This window comes from Pseudorasbora parva, chromosome 3, assembly GCF_024679245.1.
Source record: "Pseudorasbora parva isolate DD20220531a chromosome 3, ASM2467924v1, whole genome shotgun sequence".
Lineage (NCBI taxonomy): Eukaryota > Metazoa > Chordata > Actinopteri > Cypriniformes > Gobionidae > Pseudorasbora > Pseudorasbora parva.
This window is the reverse complement of record NC_090174.1, coordinates 13218523-13244510: the sequence shown is the minus strand read 5'-3', so window position 1 is coordinate 13244510 and position 25988 is coordinate 13218523. Positions and strand designations below refer to the sequence as shown.

The window sequence follows — 25988 nt, the reverse complement described above, 5'->3', positions numbered from 1 at the left end:
CTTCACTCATCAAAAGATTATCGTTCTTTACAAGATCACTACAATGATCCGTTCATTCATCAACTGAAACAGGAGAGACTAATCGATTTTTGGGATTTAAAAATCATAAAAAGGACAGTTGATTATAATTGAGAAATCTATAATTTTTCCCAGCCCTGTCAGTGCAGAAAATAAAGCTGCTGCCCTTTGTATGTTTTTTGCCGTCAGCTCCAGTCACGTTCATATGTAAATTGCGTTAGCTTATTTCAAAAAGTAAAAACAATATATATATATAGTTACCCACCCATAGAGTCGAAGTAGTCGAAAGAGGACAAACGAGATAGATTGTCAGGTGTAAACGGGCTTTTGCGTGTCCCTTGTCTAATTGTGATCCGATCGACCAAAACACATCTCAATTTAACAGGGCTTAGGGTTTAAAAAAAAGGCTTGTCGATCAAGTGTGGCTGAACTCTGCTGTCCACTTTCAATTCGCATGGACAGACCATCATGCACAGAATACGTTTTCTGTGTGTGTGTGTGTGTGTTTTGCAGTTCATCAAATGCACACTTCATCTCAGAGCTGGATTCGACTAAGTCTGCAATGTTTGTGAGAATAAATGGTTATTAGATATTCAAAGATTTGTTTAAATGACATAAATGCATATTTGCTGAATGCTGACGGTAAATGAGCAAGTATTGTGTTTGCCTTTCTATATTAGTAATAATATAAAAAATATAATATAAAATATAAAATAAGCTTGTGTTTTTTTTGCAAAAAAGCAAATGTGTGACGAGCAGGACGAGTGGCCTCGCTGCTTGCCAATAAAATGATATAATACTTTTTATACCGATTACTTTCTTTGTTACTTTTAGTAAATTAAATCGAGCTGTTAAACAGAGACCTGTAAACTAATGAAGAGAACTGTGCACTCAGTTGCTAGGGTTCAAAATAAAAGTCCCGCTTCCGACACATAAGACAAACAGTATCGGCTGATTCCAATATTTTTAAAAAGCCAAATATCGGCCGAAATAAATCTACTTTGGTGATATATCGGTCGGTCGACCACTTATTTCAATAGCAGCAGTTCTCAAATAAAAGTTCACTGAGGTGAAGATTTTCAGAGAATAACTTGAGGTTTATTTCTCACCCGAAAAATTATGACTTCAAAAGAAAAATCCCTTTTATTGTACTTTTGTATCCTTTTTAAAACTTCTGGTCACATTTCATTGTAATTGGATGGGAAAAATGTACCACTAAGTTCTCCCTTTGAATATTTGTTTTATGTTTAAAACAGATTTACATTTTTGAAAGAACCATCCCTTTGGGAACAAATGTGCACATTTTTAAATATACGCTTCAAGTTCTTTTAAAAGTCAGGCCAAAATGAAGTAGCAGTGATGAGACTCTCTTTGATTTTTTGATGTGTGTCTGTGTGTGGGAAGCCGCGTGATGATCTTACCTTGCCACGTGTGGTGGCACACAGTAGGCCAGTGTTCCGATTGGAGAAGCCACAGTCAAAGCCTTTTCTGTGCAGTATCAAAGCAGCCTGCTCGGATGGACCTCCCCCTTCCTCCTGCAAGAGAAACGAGATGGAGCCTCAGGCCGCATAAACACAACACTGTTTCCTCTCAACACGCACACACTGAGGCAATTATGGAGCACTGCTTTGCACTCATCAGATGCAGCTCCGCAAAGTGAGTCTCTCCCATCACAACTTGATGGAAAGAGCCTCTCCTTGAGACATCAGAAAACAAAGAAACTTAAAACAATCATCCTGGTATCGAAATAACACAAGCTTTGTCATGTGACATGCTGCAGATTGTGATCATTTCAATGTCCTTCGGTTTTCAAATCAAACAAATATTGCATTTACAGTAATGCACTTACAATGGATTGATGGGGCAAGGCATTCTGGGTGGTTTAAAAGCACTTATTTTTTTATGAAGCACACATATTAGATCTGAAATGTGTATTATTTGATCCGTGCAAAACTGGACTTCAATAAAGTTGTTTTAAAAAAAGATGCATAAGGGTCATGACATGAGAAATCAGATTTGCCTTGATCTTTTGACATATAAGAGGTCTTTGTTGTACCATTAAAACCTCCTGCAAGTTTTATAGCTTAAAATATCCTCCTCATAAACAAAGCATTTATTTAATCAAGCTCGAAAAACTTCTTTTTTGTTATTGGGTGACCTGTGATGTTACACGGGCAAATTTGCACATGACGTCCCTGGAGGAAGACATCGGAAAATACACTATATTTCCAAAAGTTTTGGGACGCCTGCCCTTACATGCACATGAACTTTAAATGACATCCCGTTCTTAATCCATAGGGTTTAATATGGAGTTGGCCCACCCTTTGCACTGCAGTTAGAACAGCTTCTACTCTTCTGGGAGGATTTCCACAAGGTTCAGGAGTGTGTTTATGGGATTTTTTTAGAAGTGTATTTGTGAGGTCAGGGACTGATTGGTACAGAAGGCCCGGCTCTCAGGCTCCGCTCTAATTCATCCCAAAAGTGTTATATCGGGTTAAGGTCAGGACTCTGCGCAGGCCAGTCAAGTTCCTCCACACCAAACTTGCTCATCCATGTCTTTATGGACCTTGCTTTGTGCACTGGTGTGTAGTCATGTTGGAACAAGAAAGGGGCCATCCCCAAACTGTTCCCACAAAGTTGGGAGAATGAAATTGTCTAAAATGTCTTGGTATGCGGAAGAATTAAGAGTTCCATTCACTGGGCCAAGCCCAAGCCCAACCCCTGAAAAACAACCCCACGCTATAATCCACCCTCCTCAAAACTTTACACTTGGCACATTGCATTGAGGCAAGTACCGTTCTCCTGGCAACTGCCAAACCCACACTCATCCATTGGATTGTCAGATAGAGAACCGATTCATCACTCCAGAGAACACGTCTCCACTGCTCTAGAGTCTGGTGGCATGCTTTACACCACAGCATCCGACGGTTTGCATTGCACTTGGTGATGTAAGGCTACGATGCAGCTGCTCAGCCATGGAAACCCATTCCATGAAGATCTCTACACACTGCTCAAGCTAATCTAAAGTCTACATGAAGTTTGGAGTTCTGTAGCTATTGACTCTGCAGAAAGTTGGTGACTGCGTACTGTGCATCTCAGCATGCGCTGACCCAGCTCTGTGATTTTACGTGGCCTACCCCTTTGTGGCTGTTTTCCCAATTGCTTCCACTTTGTTATAATACTACTAACAGTTGACCGTGGAATATTTAGTTTAAAATAGCCTCGGTACCACTTGAATTCACTGAGCTCCTGAGAGTGATCTATTCTTTCACAAATGTTTGTAGAAGCAGTCTGCATGCCTAGGTGCTTGATTTTATACACCTGTGACCATGGAAGTGATTGGAAAACCTGAATTCAATGATTTGGAGGGGTGTCCAAATAGCAATATAGTGTGGTCAAACATGTCAACTTGCATTCAGTCACTTAACGGCTGACATTTGCCTACACTCTCTTCCATATTGTAGAAAAGAGAAACTGCTAATATCCCAATTTGGCGCTGACATCTTACACTGATTACGCAGACTCAGAGCCGCGGTATCAAGGCCCCGTCCACACTCCCGCAGAATCAGTTAATACAGTTTACTCCAGAACTGCTTATTATGTCGGTGTGCAATAAACAGTTATCAAAATTTTGCAATTAAAGTTGAAGCTCCAACCTCCTTCCGAAGAACCCGAAATCTCAGCTGTCAGACGTCAATCATGACGTCACACTACCGTTTTTATAGCATCAAATAACTAATTAAAACCAAACTTATTTTAAAAAAGGAACTTACATCAGCGTGATAAAAATGCTAAAATTACAGAAACCATCTTTGGGAAAATTTTTATTTGAAGTCATTTGATTGTTTAGTTTGTCTCACGTGATCTATGCTGGGACCAAGCACCTGGGGCCGATCAAAACGTTTGCTTCACGTTGGCTTCACTTTTCAGGACTTGTGCGGCACACTTGATAAGATCTGACAGCAGTTTCATCACAAACCATGAGTAAATTATTTCAAAATGCTTTAAAAAATAAGTTTAAGTATTACGTTTTGCTGCATATACTTGCGCACAATATTTTATTAACATTATAAGTTAACCTTAAAGAACATTAAATAGTCAGTTTCTGGTATTCCTGCATGTATAATGTCAAAAATAAGCGCATTTAAAGACTATAAATATGAACGACTATGAAATACTGGATTAAAATTAGTGACACAGTTTCCCTCAAAGTTTCAAATAAAAATTTTTTAAATAATTAATTAACTACTATATTTTCCGGACTATAAGTCGCTCTGGAGTATAAGTCGCATCAGTCAAAAAATGCGTCATGAGAGGGAAAAAACCTATATAAGTCACACTGGACTATAAGTCGCATTAGGGCAGAGCGGGAGCCGCGCGCATGCGAGCACCCGCTTGCGTGCACTCGCTTGTGCCCGCTTCACTGCATAACCGAGCAGAAGAAAGAAAGTTTGAAGTGAGTGAGAAACTTGTAAGGGACTGGCGAAAAGCAGAGGTTACTTTAACTGTAATGAAGAAGAAAAAGAAAGCTACTTACGGACTGAAAGCAAGATGGCCAAAGCTGAAGGAACGAGTCCACAGACGCTTGAACTCTCTGCCGGGAGAGGCTCAGCCGCGCGAGACGAACGCTGTGAGAATCGTTCTCCGCTGCATGTTTTACTACATGCTGTTTGTATTTTGCAGAATAAGATTTTCCTTATGGGGGCATTTTGTTTGTGTTCAGTCTTTCTAAGTTGTTGTCTTTAAGTTAATATTAGGCTACAGGAGCAGCATAGAGCACATTCTCGCGGCTATATGTTTATTCTTGTCAGTCAGTATGAATTAAATTTGATATATAAGTCGCACCTGACTATAAGTCGCAGGACCAGCCAAACTATGAAAAAAAGTGTGACTTATAGTCCAGAAAATACGGTAATCAGATTTAGTCAATATCAAATTCAGCTGTATATAAATAACTGATACTTTTTAACTGTATAATTATGTTATACAGTATTTTACCCCCGAAACGCTAACCCCCCCCCCCCCCCCCCCCCCTGTATAGCTGTATAGATATAGTGTATATGTACGTACGTATGTATACTCAAGCAAAAAAAAGTTATTTTTGGCTAGCTGCCTAAAAATATTTAATAAATAAATGTACAATGTTGCATGATATATTGTTTACAAACTACAGCACCCATAAAGAGGAAACTGCTCTATGTAAAATAATACAGCTTTTTTCATATTTCTGAAAATCACTATTCATGTCATGTGTAAAACATTTTAATCAGTGAAACAGATGCAGCTTTGAATTTTGTGGCTCTGCAATTTGTCTTTTAATCTTTTCCCCAAAAATACAGCATCTTTCCCCATAAATGCCCATTGCAAGTGCATTTTTCTTTTTCACACTGAAATGAGTGAAAATTATTTTCTATGGTCACACTTGTATTGAACCCGAAACATTCCATTAACCTTATCTGTCATTATTCATGATAAAAATTTGCACTCAAATCTGCACTTGCCCCTTCATGACATTTTGAAAATATTTATACAGACTTCCCTGCCCAGCAGAATCTCTCATTACTGTAAACCTGGAGCACTAGATTAACAATAGAAATAGCAAATCATTCTGCACAGTCGATAAAGCTCTCTTTTTGGTGAAGCAAAAATAAATAATGAAATAATGAAATGTAATCAATGTCTTCCATGCTTGAAAAACACTTTTCTTTCTCATTTGCATAAAGGGTGTCCTTGAGTGGATATTCCCATGATAATAACAAAGAGACTTTTCAGGCATTGCTTAGCATTGACTTTATGCTACGACGTGCACAGCTCTTGTAGCCAACTGTCCTATCAATCATTTTAATTAATAATTACACATACTGAGAGTGAATTCATCCTCCCGAATCAGCAGTTAAGGGGAGTTTTTGGCTTTCTGATGGTCTGTCAATCACAATTCAAGCAAGAAACATTAACATTAATGATGTCATTGATAGAGGTCATATTCCTGACTTGGAATGAATTCTGACACACTCTAATAGTTACGCAATGGATGTAGCCAATAAGTAAGATAGAGACAGAGCCCAACATTTTAAAAGCTCTGCCTACCTAGGCAGCCTTTTTAGACTTCAGATATCTTCTAAAGACTAGCAGCAATATAATGTTGCTATATAATATTATTTAAATAAAAGAGTAGTTATTACAGAAATTATATACCTAAAAAGAACATACTTCAGTGCAAACTAATTATGTTTTTGTGCAACCTAATTTTAGTGCAAACTAATTATAATGTTACACTTAACGGCTTGTTAATTGCAATTAAATAAAAATGTATTATAGTTTAAATTTATAGTAAATTTATGCTCAACACTGCCTAAAAACTCCCTTTGTTATTATCATGGGAATATCCACTGTAAGACTGAAAAAACTAGTATATGCCGAAATGTCTGAATGAGGAACAAGGACTCTCTGAGAAAATAAAGGAAATTAACATCTGAACTGTCCCTCACACACCAATGGAGACGCAAGTCTCACCTCACTATCAGCTAATCTACATCTTTCCCTTTTGACCCACTCTCCCCCAATTCCTTCCCACTTTCATGCTGAGATCACTGAAAATACACCCCAGAATCTCTATATTACAATGTCAATCCACACAATACAGTATTATATGTGTTTGATATCGTTTGAAATGTCTCAGTGCGACTGGTACAAAGATCTCATCCTCACAGAAGTTAACCAAAAGATAATCAATGTTTTAAGAGTTTAAAGATATCTTGTTTTAGTTTGGTGGGTGTGGCTTTCAGCCATTTGGCCTTTGCATCAATACAAGTCTTGATCAATGCAAATTCCCATTGTGAACTTGTGTTTACATTTGAAAGAGTTTCTACATTTGTTTCTGGGTATTTAAGGAAATGTTGCAAAGAGCTCAGGGCTTGACACTTTAAACCGGTCAGCCCGTAATGTTGGATGTCTCAAGATAGCCAGCATTATGTAATTTTCAGAAGTCAGGTATATATTTCATTCTTTACTTCAGAGTATTTTTATGTTATATGGATTACCTTTGAATTGACTATGTAATTGGCTTTCTACATTTACCTGACTGTTAAATAAATTGTTACACTTTGATTGATTCTGACTTGCTCTGGAATTATTCAGGTTGGGTATAATTTCAACAAAGGGTTAAACGGAATAATTAAATGTGTACTTAAACTATTAAAAATGAATGACCAAATAACCAGATGGCATTCTAACCCAAATTCTAAATTAAATGGAGTCAGATAACGAGGAATTGGAATAAAATCCCCTTTTCCCCGCTGAAAAGACGAACGCGCAGCGACCTTCACCCGCCGATCGTTAGCCTTCATTGGGACGATTTGGGCGGCCTTACACCACTCAAGTACACCCTTTATGCAAATGAGAAGAAAAGTGTTTTTTCATGCATGGAAGGCATTGATAACATTTCATTATTTATTTATTTTTGGCCCTCCAAAAAGAGAGCTTTATCGACTGTGCAGAAATATTCCCTAATCTGTCTATAAAGCCTATAAAAGGTCTATAAAGTCTTAGTGTATTTTACAACACTTAATCTTATGATTCTTATTAAAGGAACACACCGACTTTAGGAACTTTAGCTTATTCACCGTATCCCCTAGCCTGACGTGGTCATACTCAATTCTAGTCAGAATATCTGAGTCTGAAACTGCTCCATTGGGCTGTGATTATGAGGCGTGTTTCAACCGAACCAGGAAAGACATCAACTGGATAGACCTACAACCAATCAGAGCAACCAAGGGACGCATAACGTTAATTGTCAAATGTCAACAGAGCTCAACTGCACTGTGATGCCAGTCTGCGTTTTTTCCGCGGGTTCTTTTCTATGTCTGCGGGTTGAAGCGACTATAATGTGATATATAGACCCCGGAGTGCGAATTTTAGCAGGCAACCTTGCCACAATAACACACATTTTACCCCCCCAAACGCCATTTTTTCACCGGAGAACCCCCCTAGTAGTTGCCGCGTTTTGTTGTAAAAACTTGGCAACCCTGTCTGCACCAAGCCTGCAGTCTCCCTCTCATTTACTGAAGCTTTCGCGCCTCGATCGCCCCCCGGTGACCGGTCCCAGTATAGCCGCCCCTCTGTGTTTTCTAATGGACGCGAGGCAAACTAAATAATAAAATTACACTTCAAAAATGTTTCCCCAAAGTTAGTTTATGTCACTGAAGGCAGTTATCATCACGATGATTTCATTTCAGGTGTTCGTTTTAAAAATAAGTTTACTTTGAGTTAGTTATTTGATGCTATAAAAACGGGGGGTGTGACGTCATGATTGACAGCTGAGACTGGCGTCTTCTCTGAGTGAAGTTGTCACTGAGGCACTAACGGACTTTTTTCGAAATTTTTGGGAGCAGATTAGAGCTTTAGCTTTAATTTCTACATTTCCATAACTGTTTATTTCACACCAACATAATTAATTGTTCTGCATCTGCGAGAGTGTGGGCGGGCTTTTGATATCGCGACTGTACTTCCTGCTCTACTTCCTGCGCTCAACTGCGCAACTCCGGTCCCGAAATCGCTACTGCGCAGACTCGGTCCCAAGATGTCCGCGTCGTGCAAGGCCGCCTGAAAGCTTCAAATATGGCAAGCGGAAACGGATGATGTCGAGTCGTCCATATTTTTTTACAGTCTATGGTCTGCACGCGCGCTGAAATCAGGCTGGAATACACGATCTTTGCCAGAGTTGTAAAATAATTGAATGATACACAGAGTACTTACCCAACATGATCATCACTTCAGAGAGAAATTGTGATGGTGAATGCAGATACAAACAAGCTCTCCGTTTAGGATTAGAACAAATATAATCCAAGCCCCTTTGATGACGTGCATGATTACGTTACTGTTGATCATCTGTCCGTCATCGTCTAAAGCCCGCCCTGATGATTTCATTGGTCCGAACAGTTTCTGTTCGGGGATAATCACTCCTCTATGGAGCAAGGCCAGACCGAATTGCCCGACCTAAAATTTTTGTGGGCGGGGCTAAGTTCGGCTGGCATCCAGGCTACGTATCCCCCATAGTTAGACAAGTCCATACATACCATTCTCATCTTCATTCGTGCCATAACTCTGTCTGACGCTCACCGCTAGCCTAGCTTAGCACAAAGACTGGAGGTAAGCAGCTCCATCTAGCCTACTGCTCAATAAGTGACAAAATTTTTTACAGAAATACCACTAAGGCCCTTTTACAATCATTGGATTCCGTTTATCACTCTGCTTTAAGATTTATAACTCGGGCAAATCATTATACTCATCATTGTGCACTGTATGAAATGGTGGGTTGGCCTTCACTTCATTTAAGAAGGAACAAGCACTGGCTTATATTTGTGTATAAGGCCATAGTTGGCCAGCTTCCTCAGTATATGAATAGTCTAATAACTGTCAATAGTAAAGGGCATAATCTGCGTTCAAGTAGATACATTCTTTTAAATGTCCCCTTAATGAAGACAGAGTTTGGAAAACTATAAATAAACTTTTATTTATAGTGCATCAACTGCCTGGAATGAGATTCAAAGATCACTAAAACTTAGTGTATTTATTTCACTCAATGAGTTTAAGTTACATCTTAATCGAACATTTCTGGCTTTCTGTACTTGTTCTTGTTCTTAATCATGCATTATTGCTGGAAATGTGTGTGTGGTCATTTTTGTTTTATGTATTTAATTTTACTTTGTTGGTTTAATTTTGTTTTTTTGTGTGCTGCTACCTTGGCCAGGGCTCACTTGTAAATGAGATATCTATCTCAATGTGATTTTATTCCCTGGTTAAATAAAGGTATAGTAAAAAAAATAATAATAAAAAAAAAACGGCAACATTTTGTGATGTGTATAGTTTCATTGTGTACTAAGACCGACAGAAAAAGAAAAGTTACGATTTTCTAGAATGATATTAGCCTGACAATCCAGACCCACATCAAGATGTTTGGTCTGGAAACTCATCATTGACAGGGCTCAATCCGAGGGGTGAGATAAACGGTTGTCTTTCAAACTCTATCGGCACACGATAGGATAGCGCTACCACCAACCAGAGCAACGAAGGTGAAGCAGAGCTAGTTGACAGATTAAACTTTCGCCGTATTGATCGGCAAAATTCAGAGCACATCTTCCCTTTTTAAAAATGACTTCAGTGTCTTTCTTTGTTCTTTTCTCAGAGAAAAGCTTAAAGGTGGGATAGGTAGGACTGATCTAAAACACTTTTGTCCAAATTAGTTTAAACTTTCTTTATATGTCAATTCATAATTAAAATGTAAGTACTCTGAAAAGGAGAGCATAAAAATCGAGTGACTCTAGACTTTTTAATCTGCAATAAACACCGCTCATTATTTTCGTTCAGGACGAAACAAATGATTGGCTTGGGCGACTGTCAATATCTCTCGCTACCATGACGACCAACGCTTTTGCTACAGAATCTGCCCACACATGCGCGCACCCCTAGGAAGAGCAAAAGCATTCAAAATGCACTGTGCCGGGTTTTGCAGTCAGCGAAGGCAAACGATGCAAAAAAAGGAAGACAGTAGGCCTACATGTAAAGGCAATGCACAAGAAGTCTTTGGATAAACAAAGAAATCAAACTAGAGTAAATATGGGCGTGGCTTTCCAACGATGTCGAGAAGCTAAAGGGGCTGAAAAACGGCTCATTGCTGGCTGTATTTCTGTTGGACAGGTAATCTTTCATTTTGATTATACATTTTTTTGGTTTATGTTTTCATGAAGTATGTATCACTAGCACATAGCATAACATTACTTAGCATAAAGTTACAATGTTATACACTTAGCCCTTAGTAGAGATGTTAAATACTCAATATGCTTAGCTCAAGTTGATCGCTGTCGTGTTGCATTTCGCAAAATTTAACTTTAGATAACAAAATGCATGTGTAAAGGCTAGTACACCGCATCCAGGAACTTTTTTTTAGAACTAAGTTAGCTTTAGCTACTACTAATAAACAATGCTTTCATCATTCCTGGATGCGGTGTACTAGCCTTTACACATGCATTTTGTTATCTAAAGTTAAATTTTGCGAAATGCAACACGACAGCGATCAACTTGAGCTAAGCATATTGAGTATTTAACATCTCTACTAAGGGCTAAGTGTATAACATTGTAACTTTATGCTAAGTAATGTTTATTTTTTATTTTTTTTAAATTATTATTATTTTTATATTGTGTTTACCATCCCTGTTTTATCTGTCTTAATTTTACTAATGTGAAGTGCTCTGAGAATTTACTTTTAAAAGCGCTATATAAAATAAAGTTATTATTATTATTATTATCATGGAAACTCTTACATGCAAAACACAGAATATTTTATGAATCTTACACGAAATTCATCTTCATCACAGTATAACTGATGTTATTGGAATAACATATCAATGCTACCCGTTTTTAGCTTTGGCTTATAAATATAACTAGCTCGTTACCGAATAAAACACAAATATATTTTAAACTTTACCAGTATCGGTATTCTAGCTTGATAGTGAGTACTAAAAGACATCTTATTTGATTATATTCATACTGATAAAGTTAGATTTTTTATTAAATGTGATTCTGACATGTGACTACATGCACTCCGCTCCTCTCAGGTAAATAATGCGTCTTCCAGCTGAGCGGTCGGTGAGGCGCGTTCATGTATTTTGGGGGCGTGGCTTTGGAAAGAGCCCAGAAGGGAGAAGGTGGAGTAAATGGAAATAATGAGCTGTCTTTAAAACAGTCGTGAGAGGTCTACAGACACTCAATTTTTATACTTTCTTTCTCAGAGTACTTACATTTTAATTATGTATTGATATATAAAGAAAGTTTAAACAAATTTGGAAAAAAAGTTTTTTAACCAATTCTACCTTTAACTCTAAGTCTTCCAGAGTCGAGGTCAAGCTAATTCAGAAGACCGTTGTTCGCCAGCTTCTGTGTTTACTAGTAGCATGCAAGCGCAACTCTGCCGTCATCATGTTAAGCCCCGCCCACCGACTCTATACACGATATGATTGGCCTGACCAGAGTTTTTCCAGCTCAGAAGGTATTGAGAATTGCTAGACGATACTCGCGGCAGATTAGATTTGCTGACGCTAGGGTGCGTCTAGATTTCTAGGCTAGACCGATATAGCTAGGAGCTATACTCTCATTCCTGCATAATAATCAAGGAAATTTGCAGCTGTACCATGATATTACGCAGCGCCTGAAAAAAGTCCCCAGCATGCTCTCTGTACAAGTAGGTTGTCACGTTGGTATGTTGACGGAAGTTAGCCAATTTTCAGCCGCTGTAATATCATTGTGCCGCTGCACCCCTGGTACGGCAGCAAAGTTCCTTCATTATTATGCAGGAATGAGAGTATAGTTCCTAGCCATATCAGTCTAGAAAACCACATTAGTACACAATTTAACTATACACATCACAACATGTAAATTGGACAATGTTGCCATTATTTTGTCACTTACTGAGCAGTAGGCTAGCTGGAACCGTTTACCTCCAGTCTTTCTGCTAAGCTAGGCTAGCGGTGGGTGTGTCAGACAGTTAAGGCATGCGTTATGGCACCCACGGAGAAGACAATGGTATGTATGGACCTATCTAACTTAAGTGGGGGTCATTTGTAAAGATACCTTATCTAACTTAAGTCTCTGAGATCCGGACACCTAGCATTTCTGGAGACTCTAGGTAGGTTGCAGTTGTGGAAAATGTTGGTGCTGGAGACTAAAGGGTATCTGATGGCTTCACACATAATTCTTCATTCTTTTGCAGTAGAGTATCTTTTCTTTGCCACCTGTTTTTGTCTGACCCTGCTGACCCAATGTCCAATAGTCATGCCATAACTGCAATTTCTATTATCGCATTAGTATTGTATCCTTCTCATGGGCATTTCATAATTTTTGACAGTAGTTATAGTTAAATCTCTTTTTTAAATTTATTTTATCTGTAAAAGAAAACATGCCTAATAATTCTGCACAAATGAATACAAGGTGTTTTTCATTTCCAGCCTCCATGAACATTTATATTATATCACTTATTAATGATTAAATACAAAATGAATAGTAGTTATTAAGATTAATGTGGTTTGGAATTGATATTGTTCAAAATAAATGTCAGTCTTTCTAACATTGAGAATCTTCAGAAGAATACTTCAGAGTAACAGCATTTCTTCTGGAGTTAAGAATAACTATCCATATCCATTTATGAATACTAAATATGCATTTGACATATTAATGTCAGCTAGTCATGTATTTTAACATGTCATTTCTATAAACAGTCACTTTGTAGGAAGTATTGAGTTCTCAAAGTGACAGTATGTTTTAACAGTACGATGAAGTCTTTTATCTCAAAAGATCAAGCAAAATGTGAATCCTCATGATAAGACCCATTTAAGCATTTAAGTCAGCATGAATCACATCCTCACATCCTCTCATCCGCTATGAAATCTTTCAAACTGTCCCATAAGCCCACTTCTGAGCATTTTTACCTTTATCCTGTCATGTTTTAAATTATTACCATTCAGCCTGGGGAAATGGGACTCTGATATATCAATTTGAAGGTCAATACACTTTATGGCCCTCTTAGGAACTGAGCCAGCAATCCTATACTCCCTAATTATGACCAAAACAACTTTCAGCTTCCTCTTTCAAATCCTCTAGATAGAAGATACAAACACAAAAGAGACATACCTTAGACTGGATAGAGCGCAGGTTGACCAGATGCATGTCGCAGGGGAAGGAGGCGCTAAGAGGGCTGTAGGGAATCAAGGATGGGGCGTCCGAGTTCTGACTGACTGGCATTGAGATGAGAGGATGGTTGAGGTACATGTACGACATGTGACTCAGTATAGACGGATAACTATTCGGTGTGGTCTCCTCATTCTTGGCCTAAGACAGAAAAGTGGTATATTAGCAGAGAATGTTAACTCGCTAGAAATTTTAGCAACTTTTGTGCAAATCCTGCATTTTGCTGACCCTCATTTGCAAAGCAGCCAACTGTACATTGATTCACACAAACATCTTCTGAAAACATTCAGCAAACAAAAAAATTATATTCTAATTTGGTCCCCAAATGTTCTGCAAACATTATGGGAATGTTGTGTAGCAGTCCCGAATAAAACGTCCCCATCTGACTAACAAGGAATCGTATGGGAATGTTCTGTTAATGTTTGGCGCTTTCCGCGCTTGCGCAGACTAAAGCCAGAACGTGCGAATGTCACAACAGGAAACACGCACGCGCTTCAAAGAGCAAAGGCTGTGAATACAGAATGTTGTTTTTTATTTTTAATACATTTGCAAATATTTCAAACAAACTTCTTTCACGTTGTCATTATGGGGTATTGTTATAGAATTGAGAAAAAAAATGATGGATTTAATCCATTTTGGAAAGTGTAGCGCTGTGAATACTTTCCAGATGCACTGTGTGTAAAAAATTATGTGTTTTTTGAAAATTCAAGCATGGAACCTCAAAAACAAAATCAAGACTTTGTAAAAAGGCACAATATGCTTTAACTAATTTGTTTCATTTTAACAATACAAGCCTGTGGATGCAAACAATTCTGCATTAGAGCAAAAAATCTTTATTTTACCATGAGTGTCATGGTGTAGCAGCACTTCAAAGAAAAGTTATTTAAACTGTCAACGTGTTTACAGCTTAGTTAGATTAATTATAACAATTACGTAACTACTGCTGTATTTTACAGCCGCAATGACGCAAGAAAGTCTAAGTAGACAGTAACCAACAGGTTATTTTGTCAACCCTGGTGAGGAAAAACCAGTTAAGGTAGTTAAGCCAGTTAGAAACCAGGAACTGGTTTATTGTTGATCCACAGTGGTCAGGCTGAAACCAGGTCAATGAGCCGGTTTAACCACTAATAACCTATAAACAACAAGCTTGGACCCATTATCAGTCATGTAAAACCAGGATTCCATTAACATTATTTTAATGTTAAAGCAATTAATGGCTATACTATTTATCTATATAGATACAATACCATTCAAAGTTTGGGTTCGGTATGTTGTTTTATAGAAATTAATAACTGTATTAAGCAAATATGCATTCAATTGATCAAATTTGACAGTAAAGAGATTTATAATGTTTTAAAAAATTCCTTTTCTTTTGAACTTTATAGCCATCAAAGAATTCGGAAGGAAAAAAAAAACATGTATCACAGTCTCACAAAAATATGAAGCAGCACAATGGTTTTAAACATTGATAATAATAAGGAAAGTTTTTGAAGGACCATGTGACTGAAAATTCAGCTTTGCCATCACAGGAATCAACTACATTTTAATATGTATATATTAAAATAGAAAATAGTAAAACAAATTAAACAGTAATTTACTGTCATTTTTAATAATATCTCACAGTATTACTGTTTTACTGTATTTTTGATCAAATAAATGCAGCCTTGGTGAGCATGAGAGACTTCTTCAAAAACTTTTAAAAAATCTTTAAAACTATTTAAAAAACCGACCAAAATGTCTAAATGGTAGGGTGTGTATCGAAATAATAATAAAAACATTAAAACAAATAATAAAAATTAAAAAGTCATTTTAAAATGTAGGTATCAAAACATTACGATGTTCAGTATGAAAATGTCTGGATATTTTTAGATTGGCTAAAGGTCACGTTTAACAGTGTTATTAAAATATTAGTGATTTTAAAGATTTACTTAAGTGAGCAGTAGATGATGGCAAAGGTAATAAAACAATATCTAAAATAGGGGAAATGAGCATGTGCAATTAAAAAAACAATATCAATCAACAGAATGTCCAATTTCAAAATTCCAGACGTTGAGTGAATGGTCAGCGGTCATACTGTTGTCATTAATGAACGTATGATTTTCTTCTTTAGCCTTAATTTTTATCCATCCTGATTACCTCCTCCGCAGAGTTCCTCTTCTCCAGCAGTAGGCGGAAGGAGTTGGCAGTGATCTTATTGTCCAGGACTCCCTGACCCAAACCTCGATTATCATCCTGATTGAGCCTGCGGTCCATAATCACCTCCAGCTGACCTGTGGAATCCACACCAATGAGCTTCATTAGTATGTCACACATACTTCACCAGAACATTCACTGATGCCTCCAAAGGACATGCATAAATCATGTGTGCCAAAGTCAATGAGACCATTGAGCCGTGTATAAGCACCAAACAAATAAATCTATTTTTATAAAACAACCTGACAAAACCACACTTGACAGATTGAATTATGGATGAAAGTACTTTACATTCAATGACGGAGTGTTTTTCACCACCAATTCACCTACACTTGTACACCTGCCAGAGTGCTGAATTATAATTTTTTATATATAAGGCCAAATCTATTTAAGCAAAGGTCAGCGGATAACGGTTCTGATGGTCATTGATGTGTCTGAATGGTAGGCGGTCAAATTATTTGCTTATACAGACTCATTATAATAGACCATATCATTGAATACAATATTGTATATGTCCTTGAGCAGACAAAGACCATTTCCCACAAGAGAGCGACTGTATATTTTAAAAGTGTATCTGTGTATAACTTTATTTTACGATTACAAATGCAGACAAAGCAATCTCAAAATATCTGAACCACTCTAAAAAAAAAACTAATTTTTAATTTTATATGATCAGAATAACAACTTGAGTGCAACAAGTTGATTACAAATCTATAAAATGTTGTCTAACCCTGCGTCCCAATTCGCATACTATCCATCCTAAATAGTATTGGAAAATAGATTTAGTATGTCCCAAATCGTAGTATGTTGAAAAGAGTATTCCAAAGATTCCCGGATGGTCTACTATTTTCTGTCCGAATCCGAAGTATGGATCGATGGGCACTCTAACGGCTGATATTGCCCACAACCCATTGCGAGTTGGACGAGGAATCGATTAGAACTACAACCGCGGATAGAAAGCATTAAAAGACTACAAGCGACGGATATGTGAGTTCAACGGTTAAGTAGAGAATTAGATAAAGGGGTTTGAGTGACCAACTATCAATTAGTGATCGACCGATATTGATTTTTTATAACCGATACCGATTATTTGGATGTTTATGTGCCGATAACCCGATATATAGAACCGATATTTATTTATTGTGTTATTTCTGTTTTTTACAATTACAGCAACAGCCCTGAACTGAGCTTTTTAAACACTGTAATTTTTACGGTTTCACTCCCTTACATACAGAACAAAAGACATCTACATCAATAAATAGTCTGAAAAAATTGGCTTTTTTTTCAAATACAGTGCAGTCTTTTTAACATTAATGCCGTTTCAACTTTTTATTTATAAATGCAGCCATATTAACAACAGGCTAAATACATTTATAAAGTCTAATATTTTCAAATGGAGAACATAAATGAGAGTTGAGTCTATCAAATCCCCATAACTGTGATCATAAATATAAGCATTCATTTTAAACTACAGTTTTAAAAGGTTTATGTGTTTAATAGACTAAAGAGTGAATATTCTCTGGAATTGTAATAGCTGTGATGTATTCGCGGGTTTGTTTCTTTTTCTTATCTCATCTAGTACGGAATCAAAATTAATGTTTGTGTATGTCTATGAAATGCTGACGACAGCGCTGTTTTCATCTCTGCGTTTAACTTACACATCTCGCGGAGATAGGCCTAATAATACATTTTCACGGAGCTGTAATTAATTAGATATTTATTATATTAATGTTATATAGCAGACGTTAATATAATTAGGAGTTTTAAACGAGTCGGTCTTGTTTACATCCGGTGACTAGCCTATATGCTGGAGCTGTAACTCCATGAGAGAATGCGACAGAGCATAAACAACACAGAGAGAGAAATAAGTTTAGCGCTTTCCAACATGCGCGTTCATGTATTTTGGGGGCGTGGCTTTGGAAAGAGCCCAGAAGGGAGAAGGTGGAGTGAATGGAAATAATGAGCTGTCTTTAAAACAGTCGTGAGAGGTCTACAGACACTCAATTTTTATACTTTCTTTTTCAGAGTACTTACATTTTAATTATGTATTGATGTATAAAGAAAGTTTAAACAAATTTTGAAAAAAAGTTTACCAATTCCTACTTACCCTACCTTTAAGTGTGTTTAAAATTATGTTATGATGTTATGACGTTACTCTGTGCGTTCGCTCAGCGGCTGCTGTGACACTTTTTCACACTGCTAAGAGTAAAGCGTTTAAGCAGAATAAAACCGGAAACCGAGGATAGCGCAGATATGACGCATGACAGGCAACTCCCGGCTCCTTGGTTAAAATAGCAATTTTCTCACAATTTACAAATAGTTGGAAACACTTGGGATATTGTAACAACTCAACTGAACAAAACATATAACACTGGCCAGGTGGTTTTTTGATATTTTACTGCAAAAATACTACATAGTGGACCTTTAAACACCTTTAACCATTGGCTGGAGACCCATGTTTGTATTGAAGACAAAAAACGTATCATTTTGTCCATTAGATCAAAAGATATGAAAAAGTCAATAGACCTTAGATCCAACCTTAGAAAAGTTGACAAAAGGGACGGATTAAAACACCAGGTTTAAAACGGGAATGTGTCTCCCTCGTCTACTTGGGATCCGGTCGACCAAAATGTATCTTAGGGTGCTTTCACATCTCTAGTTCGGTTCATTTGGTCCGAACCAAGGGCAAACAATTATACATTGTTGCATTTTTCAGCTTTTTTGGTTCCTTTTCACACCAAACTGATTGCTTTGGTCCGAACCAGTTGAAACGAACCAAAACGCAGGCACGTGACAACATCCACATCACTCATTGGCCGTGGCGTATTTCCTAAACTGCTTTTCGATTGGTCAGAATTTACATGTGGGAAAATTCAACAGAAGAGGCAAAGCCAGCAAACTATAATAACACTATGGAGAGACGACTGCGCGGGCTGGTTTTGTCCCTGGCCATAATCTCCTACACTGTGTGTATTTACCACAGTATGCAAACAAAACATTTCTATAATGAAGCACGGATGCGACATGAAAACAACGTTCTAATGCACTGCAGACGGCGAGCGCGCATCTCTCGTCACTTCAAGAGGAGGTGTGCATTAATTATTAACTCTTGACATGCTCATCTTCTATCAGGTAATATCATGCACACAATGTCAGCACAGCTAACTACGGCAGCTGGTTCAGTCCAAAAATGATCAGTACTTTTGCAGTTGGTTCTGTTCGAGGTCGGATCACGTTCTCACCACAAACGAACCGCTCCAGAGATCGTTTGAAAGCGTACAGAGACCACCTCTTCAAGGAGGTCTCGGTACGCTTGTTTGGTCTGCTTTTGGTGCGCACCCGAGTGCGATTGCTCCTTTCAGACCTGACCAAACGAACCGCACCAAAGAGGGAAACGAACTCTAGTACGATTCAACCGAACTAAATGAGGCAGGTGTGAAAGCACCCTTAATACCTGGTGTAAACAGGGCCCAACAAACATGGGGCAAAGCCAAAATGTTTCAATAGTGATTTCATGAGGCTTTACGATGAACAGAAAACCTAAAGCACTCGGAAGTAAGTTAAAACTCTGACCGCTCTTGAGGCTTGCGGCTCCTAGTGACTGTGCGGTGAGTAGAGAGAGTCTGGCGCTGGCGTCCTGCAGGTAGATCATGCTGGACATGGGGTAGAAGTTTGCCTGCAGGGGGAGCTTATCCATTGTTTTCCTCGGCTGCACCTGTAAAAACAGCCCAAGGCATTTTAGCACTGCAGGGAGAAAAAAAATACAAATTCTTCCTGTTCAGAGACCTGAAAACAATGAGCATGGGCATGTGGAGACACTTTTCTGAAGGAAAAACACTGTAAATCGATGTGCTTCGATTTGTGTGTGTGTGTGTGTGTGTGTGTGTGTGTGTGTGTGTGTGTGTGTGTGTGTGTGTGTGTGTGTGTGTTAATGTGACTTAGAGGAAAATCCCACTGTTTTTATTCATGAGGCATTTGTTTTGTGAAGTCAGTTAATTAGTTTGGACCGAAGAGAAGCACTTAATCCCGGCCAATGCCAGAAAGACATCATCAGCTAATTAAATGCCACGCTAATACCCCAACGTGTCAAGATAACTTGACAGAGTGATTTAAATTGACACTTGTTGATTTTGGTCAGCCCTGCAGCACACTCTAAACTGTTTTGATTAATTATTTGTCAAGAGAAATGAAAAATAAACTGACATTTTCATTATGCCGTCCAAAAACAACAACAGCGCATTTTGACACTATCAACCAAAATCAAACAAGACTGTCAAAACATCACTTCAAGCAAATTAACTAACTTCTGATGACTCTTTTGTTGATTAGTTTTACTTTTCTGTAAACAGAATTAGTCGAGCTAGCCGTCTATGAGATCATGTATTTAACTTGAACTTATTTCACTTTCATTCAGCTGTGTAATCTTTATTTAGAGACGAATGATAATTTGGTTCCATCAAACTTGATGTGTGTGTATGACCAGGTAATAAGAGTAGCTTCTGTCGATATTAATGTTTTTTGGGATGAAACATATATATATACATACACACACCGGTCCTTCTAAAAAAATTAGCATATTGTGATAAAGTTCATTATTTTCCATAATGTAATGATAAAAATTAAACTTTCATATATTTTAGATTCACACACCAACTGAACACCAACTGAAATATTTCAGGTCTTTTATGGTTTTAATACTGATGATTGTGGCATACAGCTCATGAAAACCTAATCTAAAAAAATTAGCATAATTCATCCGATCAATAAAAGAAAAGTGTTTTTAATACAAAAAAAGTCAACCTTCAAATAATTATGTTCAGTTATGCACTCAATACTTGGTCGGGAATCCTTTTGCAGAAATGACTGCTTCAATGCGGCGTGGCAGGGAGGCGATCAGCCTGTGGCACTGCTGAGGTGTTATGGAGGCCCAGGATGCTTCGATAGCGGCCTTAAGCTCATCCAGAGTGTTGGGTCTTGCGTCTCTCAACTCTCTCTTCACAATATCCCACAGATTCTCTATGGGGTTCAGGTCAGGAGAGTTGGCAGGCCAATTGAGCACAGTAATACCATGGTCAGTAAACCATTTACCAGTGGTTTCGGCACTGTGAGCAGGTGTCAGGTCGTGCTGAAAAACGAAATCTTCATCTTCATAAAGCTTTTCAGCAGATGGAAGCATGAAGTGCTCCAAAATCTCCTGATAGCTAGCTGCATTGACCCTGCCCTTGATAAAACACAATGGACCAACACCAGCAGCTGACATGGCACCCCAGACCATCACTGACTGTGGGTACTTGACACTGGACTTCAGGCATTTTGGCATTTCCTTCTCCCCAGTCTTCCTCCAGACTCAGGCACCTTGATTTCCGACTAACATGCAAAATTTGCTTTCAAAAAAGTACTTTGGACCACTGAGCAACAGTCCAGTGCTGCTTCTCTGTAGCCCAAAAGTGGCTTGACCTGGGGAATGCGGCACCTGTAGCCCATTTCCTGCACACGCCTGTGCACGGTGGCTCTGGATGTTTCTACTCCAGACTCAGTCCACTGCTTCCGTAGGTCCCCCAAGGTCTGGAATCGGTCCTTCTCAACAATCCTCCTCAGGGTCCGGTCACCTCTTCTCGTTGTGCAGCGTTTTTTGCCACACTTTTTCCTTCCCACAGACTTCCCACTGAGGTGCCTTGATACAGCACTCTGGGAACAACCTATTTGTTCAGAAATTCTTTCTGTGTCTTACCCTCTCGCTTGAGGGTGTCAATGATGGCCTTCTGGACAGCAGTCAGGTCGGCAGTCTTACCCATGATTGCGGTTTTGAGTAATGAACCAGGCTGGGAGTTTTTAAAGCCTCAGGAATCTTTTGCAGGTGTTTAGAGTTAATTAGTTGATTCAGATGATTAGGTTAATAGCTCGTTTAGAGAACCTTTTCATGATATGCTAATTTTTTGAGATAGGAATTTTGGGTTTTCATGAGCTGTATGCCAAAATCATCAGTATTAAAACAATAAAAGACCTATATATATATATATATATATATATATATATATATATGTTTTATCCCCCAAAACTTAGCTTGTCGTAAGTCACCCCACTACAACTAAAGCTTGGGACATACTTTGCAAGAGCACAGAAATGTGTTCATTTTCTCGAGGTTGCAAGAACAAGAACAAAGTTTGTTCTGGCCAGGACATTCCATACTTCACGAGAAAAACAGGTGCCGAACAACTCTGTTTCACTGCATTAACCCCGCCCACTTTACATTTCTGACCAATCACACAATAGTTCTCAGACACCCACAAGAAAAAAGTTCTGCTCAGGCGGTGTGTCGAGAACAAGCTGCGAGAACTCCCAAACCAGGGCTACGAGTGCTTTTTTTGCTGTTCTTGTGAAGTATATAACAGCCTTAACATGGCAATAAGCCTATTGTGTGACCTGACATTAGGCTAATATTGTAGACCGACCATGTTGGGTTTTGCTCAGTACTATGTGGAAGCAGCAATGTAATTTAAAAACTATATTGCCATGTAGTGAACCTATGATATTTTAACAACTATTAATTTGTGTTGGTGGCCAGATAAAATTACAGAGAATAGAAAAACGGACTTAAGATCATTTTTCAGTGCACCAAAACTTATATTAACAAGTACACACATATATTAACAAGTACAATTTTGGCTGTATTATTTGTATCCCCTTCAAAAATCCCCTTCAACCTCCCACCGAACACCAACTGCAGCATCAGACACTGCCTTGCCTCTATAATTCACACTTGCATATAAACCGTGTAAACTTGAATGTGTATGTGGGTGTCAGGAAAAAGAATATAAATAATGTTCTGTTCTACTACCTGGTAGCCATTGAGGTCAGTAAAGAATCGATCCTTGCTGTTCAGATCCGAGGTTATCCTCATTGCAATTTCATGGTTGATTTCGCCTCTTATATCTACAGTGTTACAGATCTCCACCGACTGACCCTCTACACCTATAAGAAAGAGAGAGAGGGGGGTCAAAATGGCCGACTGAGCACAGACAATAGAAAAGGTATTGGACATCTGTTTCCTCCACTTCCAAACTACAGTTTCTGACACTCTATGGAAGGGCACTCAAGGATTGTGCCGATCAGCTGGTGGAGGTTTCTTGCAACACCTTCAACCTCTCTCTAGCAATGTGCACTGTCCCTAATTGCCCCAAAAATGCCACCACTGTGCCTGTCCCAGCTATCAGGAGCTTCAATGATTATAGACCTGTAGCTCTCAGCTCCACTGGGATGTTTTGAGGGGGTATTGCTGAGGCACGTCAAATTGACACTTTCTCCTGAACCAGATCAACATCAGTTTGCATACAAAAAAAAATCTTTGCTCAAAACCAGGTAAACGGATGATGTGATCAACACTGTGCTGAACCGTTTGGAGCACCTGGGAACATACGCAAGGAATTTGGTTCTGCATTTAACACAATTATTCCAAGCAGAATGGTAACCAAACTGCTCAATCAAATAACCAATTATGCAAACGGATCAAAGATTGTTTTAATAAACCGAACACAAACAGTCAGGCTGTGGATGCATTACTCCTCCACTCTGACATTTAGCACAGGAGCTCCACAAGATTGCATGCAGAGTCCTCTCCTCTATTAACTTCATACCCACGATTGAACACCAACCCACAGCACAAACGCAATAATTAAGTTTGCTGATGACACCACTGTAATGGGGCTAATATTGAATGGTGATGAGACTGCCTACAGGGAGGAGGTTGCTGAACTTTAAAGTGCCCCTAATATGTCATTTTAAAGGTTCCTAATATAGTTTTGGAGGTCTCCTACAACATGTTTACATGCATCAAAGAAAAAAAAAAAAAATCATAATGTACATTGCACATCACCACATTTTACAATGATTCTCAAACGACTTGTCAAGTTAATCAGTCTCTCTAAATCCCTCCTTTCTATTAGCCTACTCTGCTCTGATTGGCCAGATGGCCAAGATCGGTCTACCACTTACAACACGCGTCGGAAGCTAAATTGTTCTTCAGCTCTTGAGTATTCCTAAAGCTCAGTGATTATAAACTGTAAAGACAGTAACGATAACATCGATTTTACAGTATCAATCCGAGCACGAGTCCGATGTTCAAACATTGAAAGAACTAGTTATTCAACCTGAACCTCCTTTACAAGGACGATTTAAGCAGGATGTTTCTCAGTGATGCGCTACTCGTTTTGAGGTACATTTTCAGATGTTGCAACTGTAATTCCTTACCATCAGCATTACCAAGTGTATGTCCATCAACAAACCGATGTGTATATTTTTAATTTATTTCTAATTCTTATTGCAGTACACATGCGGGAACTGTATCAATATTAGTGCATAAGTTAGCCGAGCACTGATTAAAATGTGTTATGATTAAAACATTAAACATTAAAGTTTGCAGAACAAATCTTACTCTATCCTTTATTTTTACGACAGACAATCTGCCCTAAATAGACTCAGTTTTAGTTAATATTGGCCCACAGCTAAACTGCAGAAGTATTTCAGTAAAATAGTAATAATGTCAGTTGGTTAGCCGGAAACTTAAACAATATAAAACACAATACTATGTATTCTGAACACCCAGTAGAAAATATATACTTAAATAACTATGTGTACTTACAGGTTGTGATTCTGAGGAGCATGTTGGTCCAAATAAATTGGGTACTGAGTTCTGACCCATCTTTTAAGAGCAAGCATTTTGCGAAAACCTGCGCTAAACTCTGAAATTCATTTAAGAAGCAGTTGTCAGTAAAATTAAGTGGTTATGAGCATAATAAGCATTATGAATCATTAGGTTGATAATGGACAAAACAACTGCTTATTTACTGTTTGGCATTACATTTGCATAATCCCATACAAACCACCTAAATACTAAAAACTAAATTTTTCAGTGACAAATGACTGCTTTCCTTTTTTAAACTTGATCAACTTGTTTGCATGTTTTTTTCTCCACGCTGTTCCTGGCTTAAGCCGGATGAGAATAAGAGCAATTAGATTTACCAAGTACAATGAAAATAAGTCATGTTAAATGTACAATTTTTAATTAGACTAATTAACCCTTCGGGAATTAAACAGTGCAAGAAACAAATATGTTCAGTTTCAATCAAAATAAAAACCCTTAAAGGTAGAAGAACATGCTCTATATAGCAGCACAACTATGAAAACAAGGTTTTTTTATGGTGTATGATAGCTTGGAATATTTTTAACATGAGTGTGTCCTTATTGAACTCATAGCTTATTTATAGAAAATGTTAGCTCTTTTATCCTAACAACCACCCCGAACTGGTGTAGGACACAGGGTAAAAGATAATAAAGGCTTGTTCAGACCTTCATTCCAAAATCAGATTTTTGTGCATATCCAATTGAAATCCAGATTTAGCAAACGTAAAGCATGGGGGGTGGGGTACATTCATAAGTGGTTTAAAATCCTCTTCAAAATGCATTTCTAGAAATGTGTTTCAGTCTGATCGCTCTGATAAGATTCCGCATGGTTTATGTGATGTAAACGTCAGACGTTATTATATGAAACATGCTGAAAGTCACTGCAGAAACAAGGTTGTGTTGTAGCCGGATAAGCATAAAATGACAATATAACGGAGACGTGTTTTGAAACCAGCGATGACAGCACTGAATAAAGCCATGCATACATATATTTTTACAGATACGTTTTAAGCTACATTCATATGAATAATGAAGCTACTTCAGACCAACCCATTTTAGATTTGCGCCAGGCACAAGAGGCATTTATCCCGCCGGGAAAATAGCAACAGCGCCGAGACCCGCCCACAAAGTTACTTGCGTTTCGTGCTTTGACACTTGCGTTTCAGATCGTTAAAATAGTGACCATTGAGTGCTGCATTAAACAATTTCGTAAAGGAATTACATAAATAATAAAATTAGTGGTGGGCGTTATCGGCGTTAACGTGCTGCTTCAACGCGAAACTCTTATCGGGTGATAAAAAAAATAACGCCGTTAATCTATTCTCAAAGTTAGGTTGGGAGCTGGGTCTATACCAGCGTTG

The 25988-nt window shown here is 38.2% G+C and overlaps 1 protein-coding gene across 1 annotated transcript in view; it reads right to left on the bottom strand.

Moving 5' to 3' along the window:
* Nucleotides 1–25988, bottom strand: part of man2a1 (mannosidase, alpha, class 2A, member 1) — a 129371-nt gene that overhangs the window by 4241 nt on the left and 99142 nt on the right. Inside the window, exons 17-21 of the mRNA XM_067437845.1 lie at nucleotides 22787–22920; nucleotides 19522–19663; nucleotides 15892–16025; nucleotides 13699–13896; nucleotides 1440–1553 (exon numbers count right to left, since the gene is read on the bottom strand). Of these exons, the coding sequence (XP_067293946.1) occupies nucleotides 1440–1553; nucleotides 13699–13896; nucleotides 15892–16025; nucleotides 19522–19663; nucleotides 22787–22920 (722 nt within the window). The remainder of the gene's footprint in view (nucleotides 1–1439; nucleotides 1554–13698; nucleotides 13897–15891; nucleotides 16026–19521; nucleotides 19664–22786; nucleotides 22921–25988) is intronic.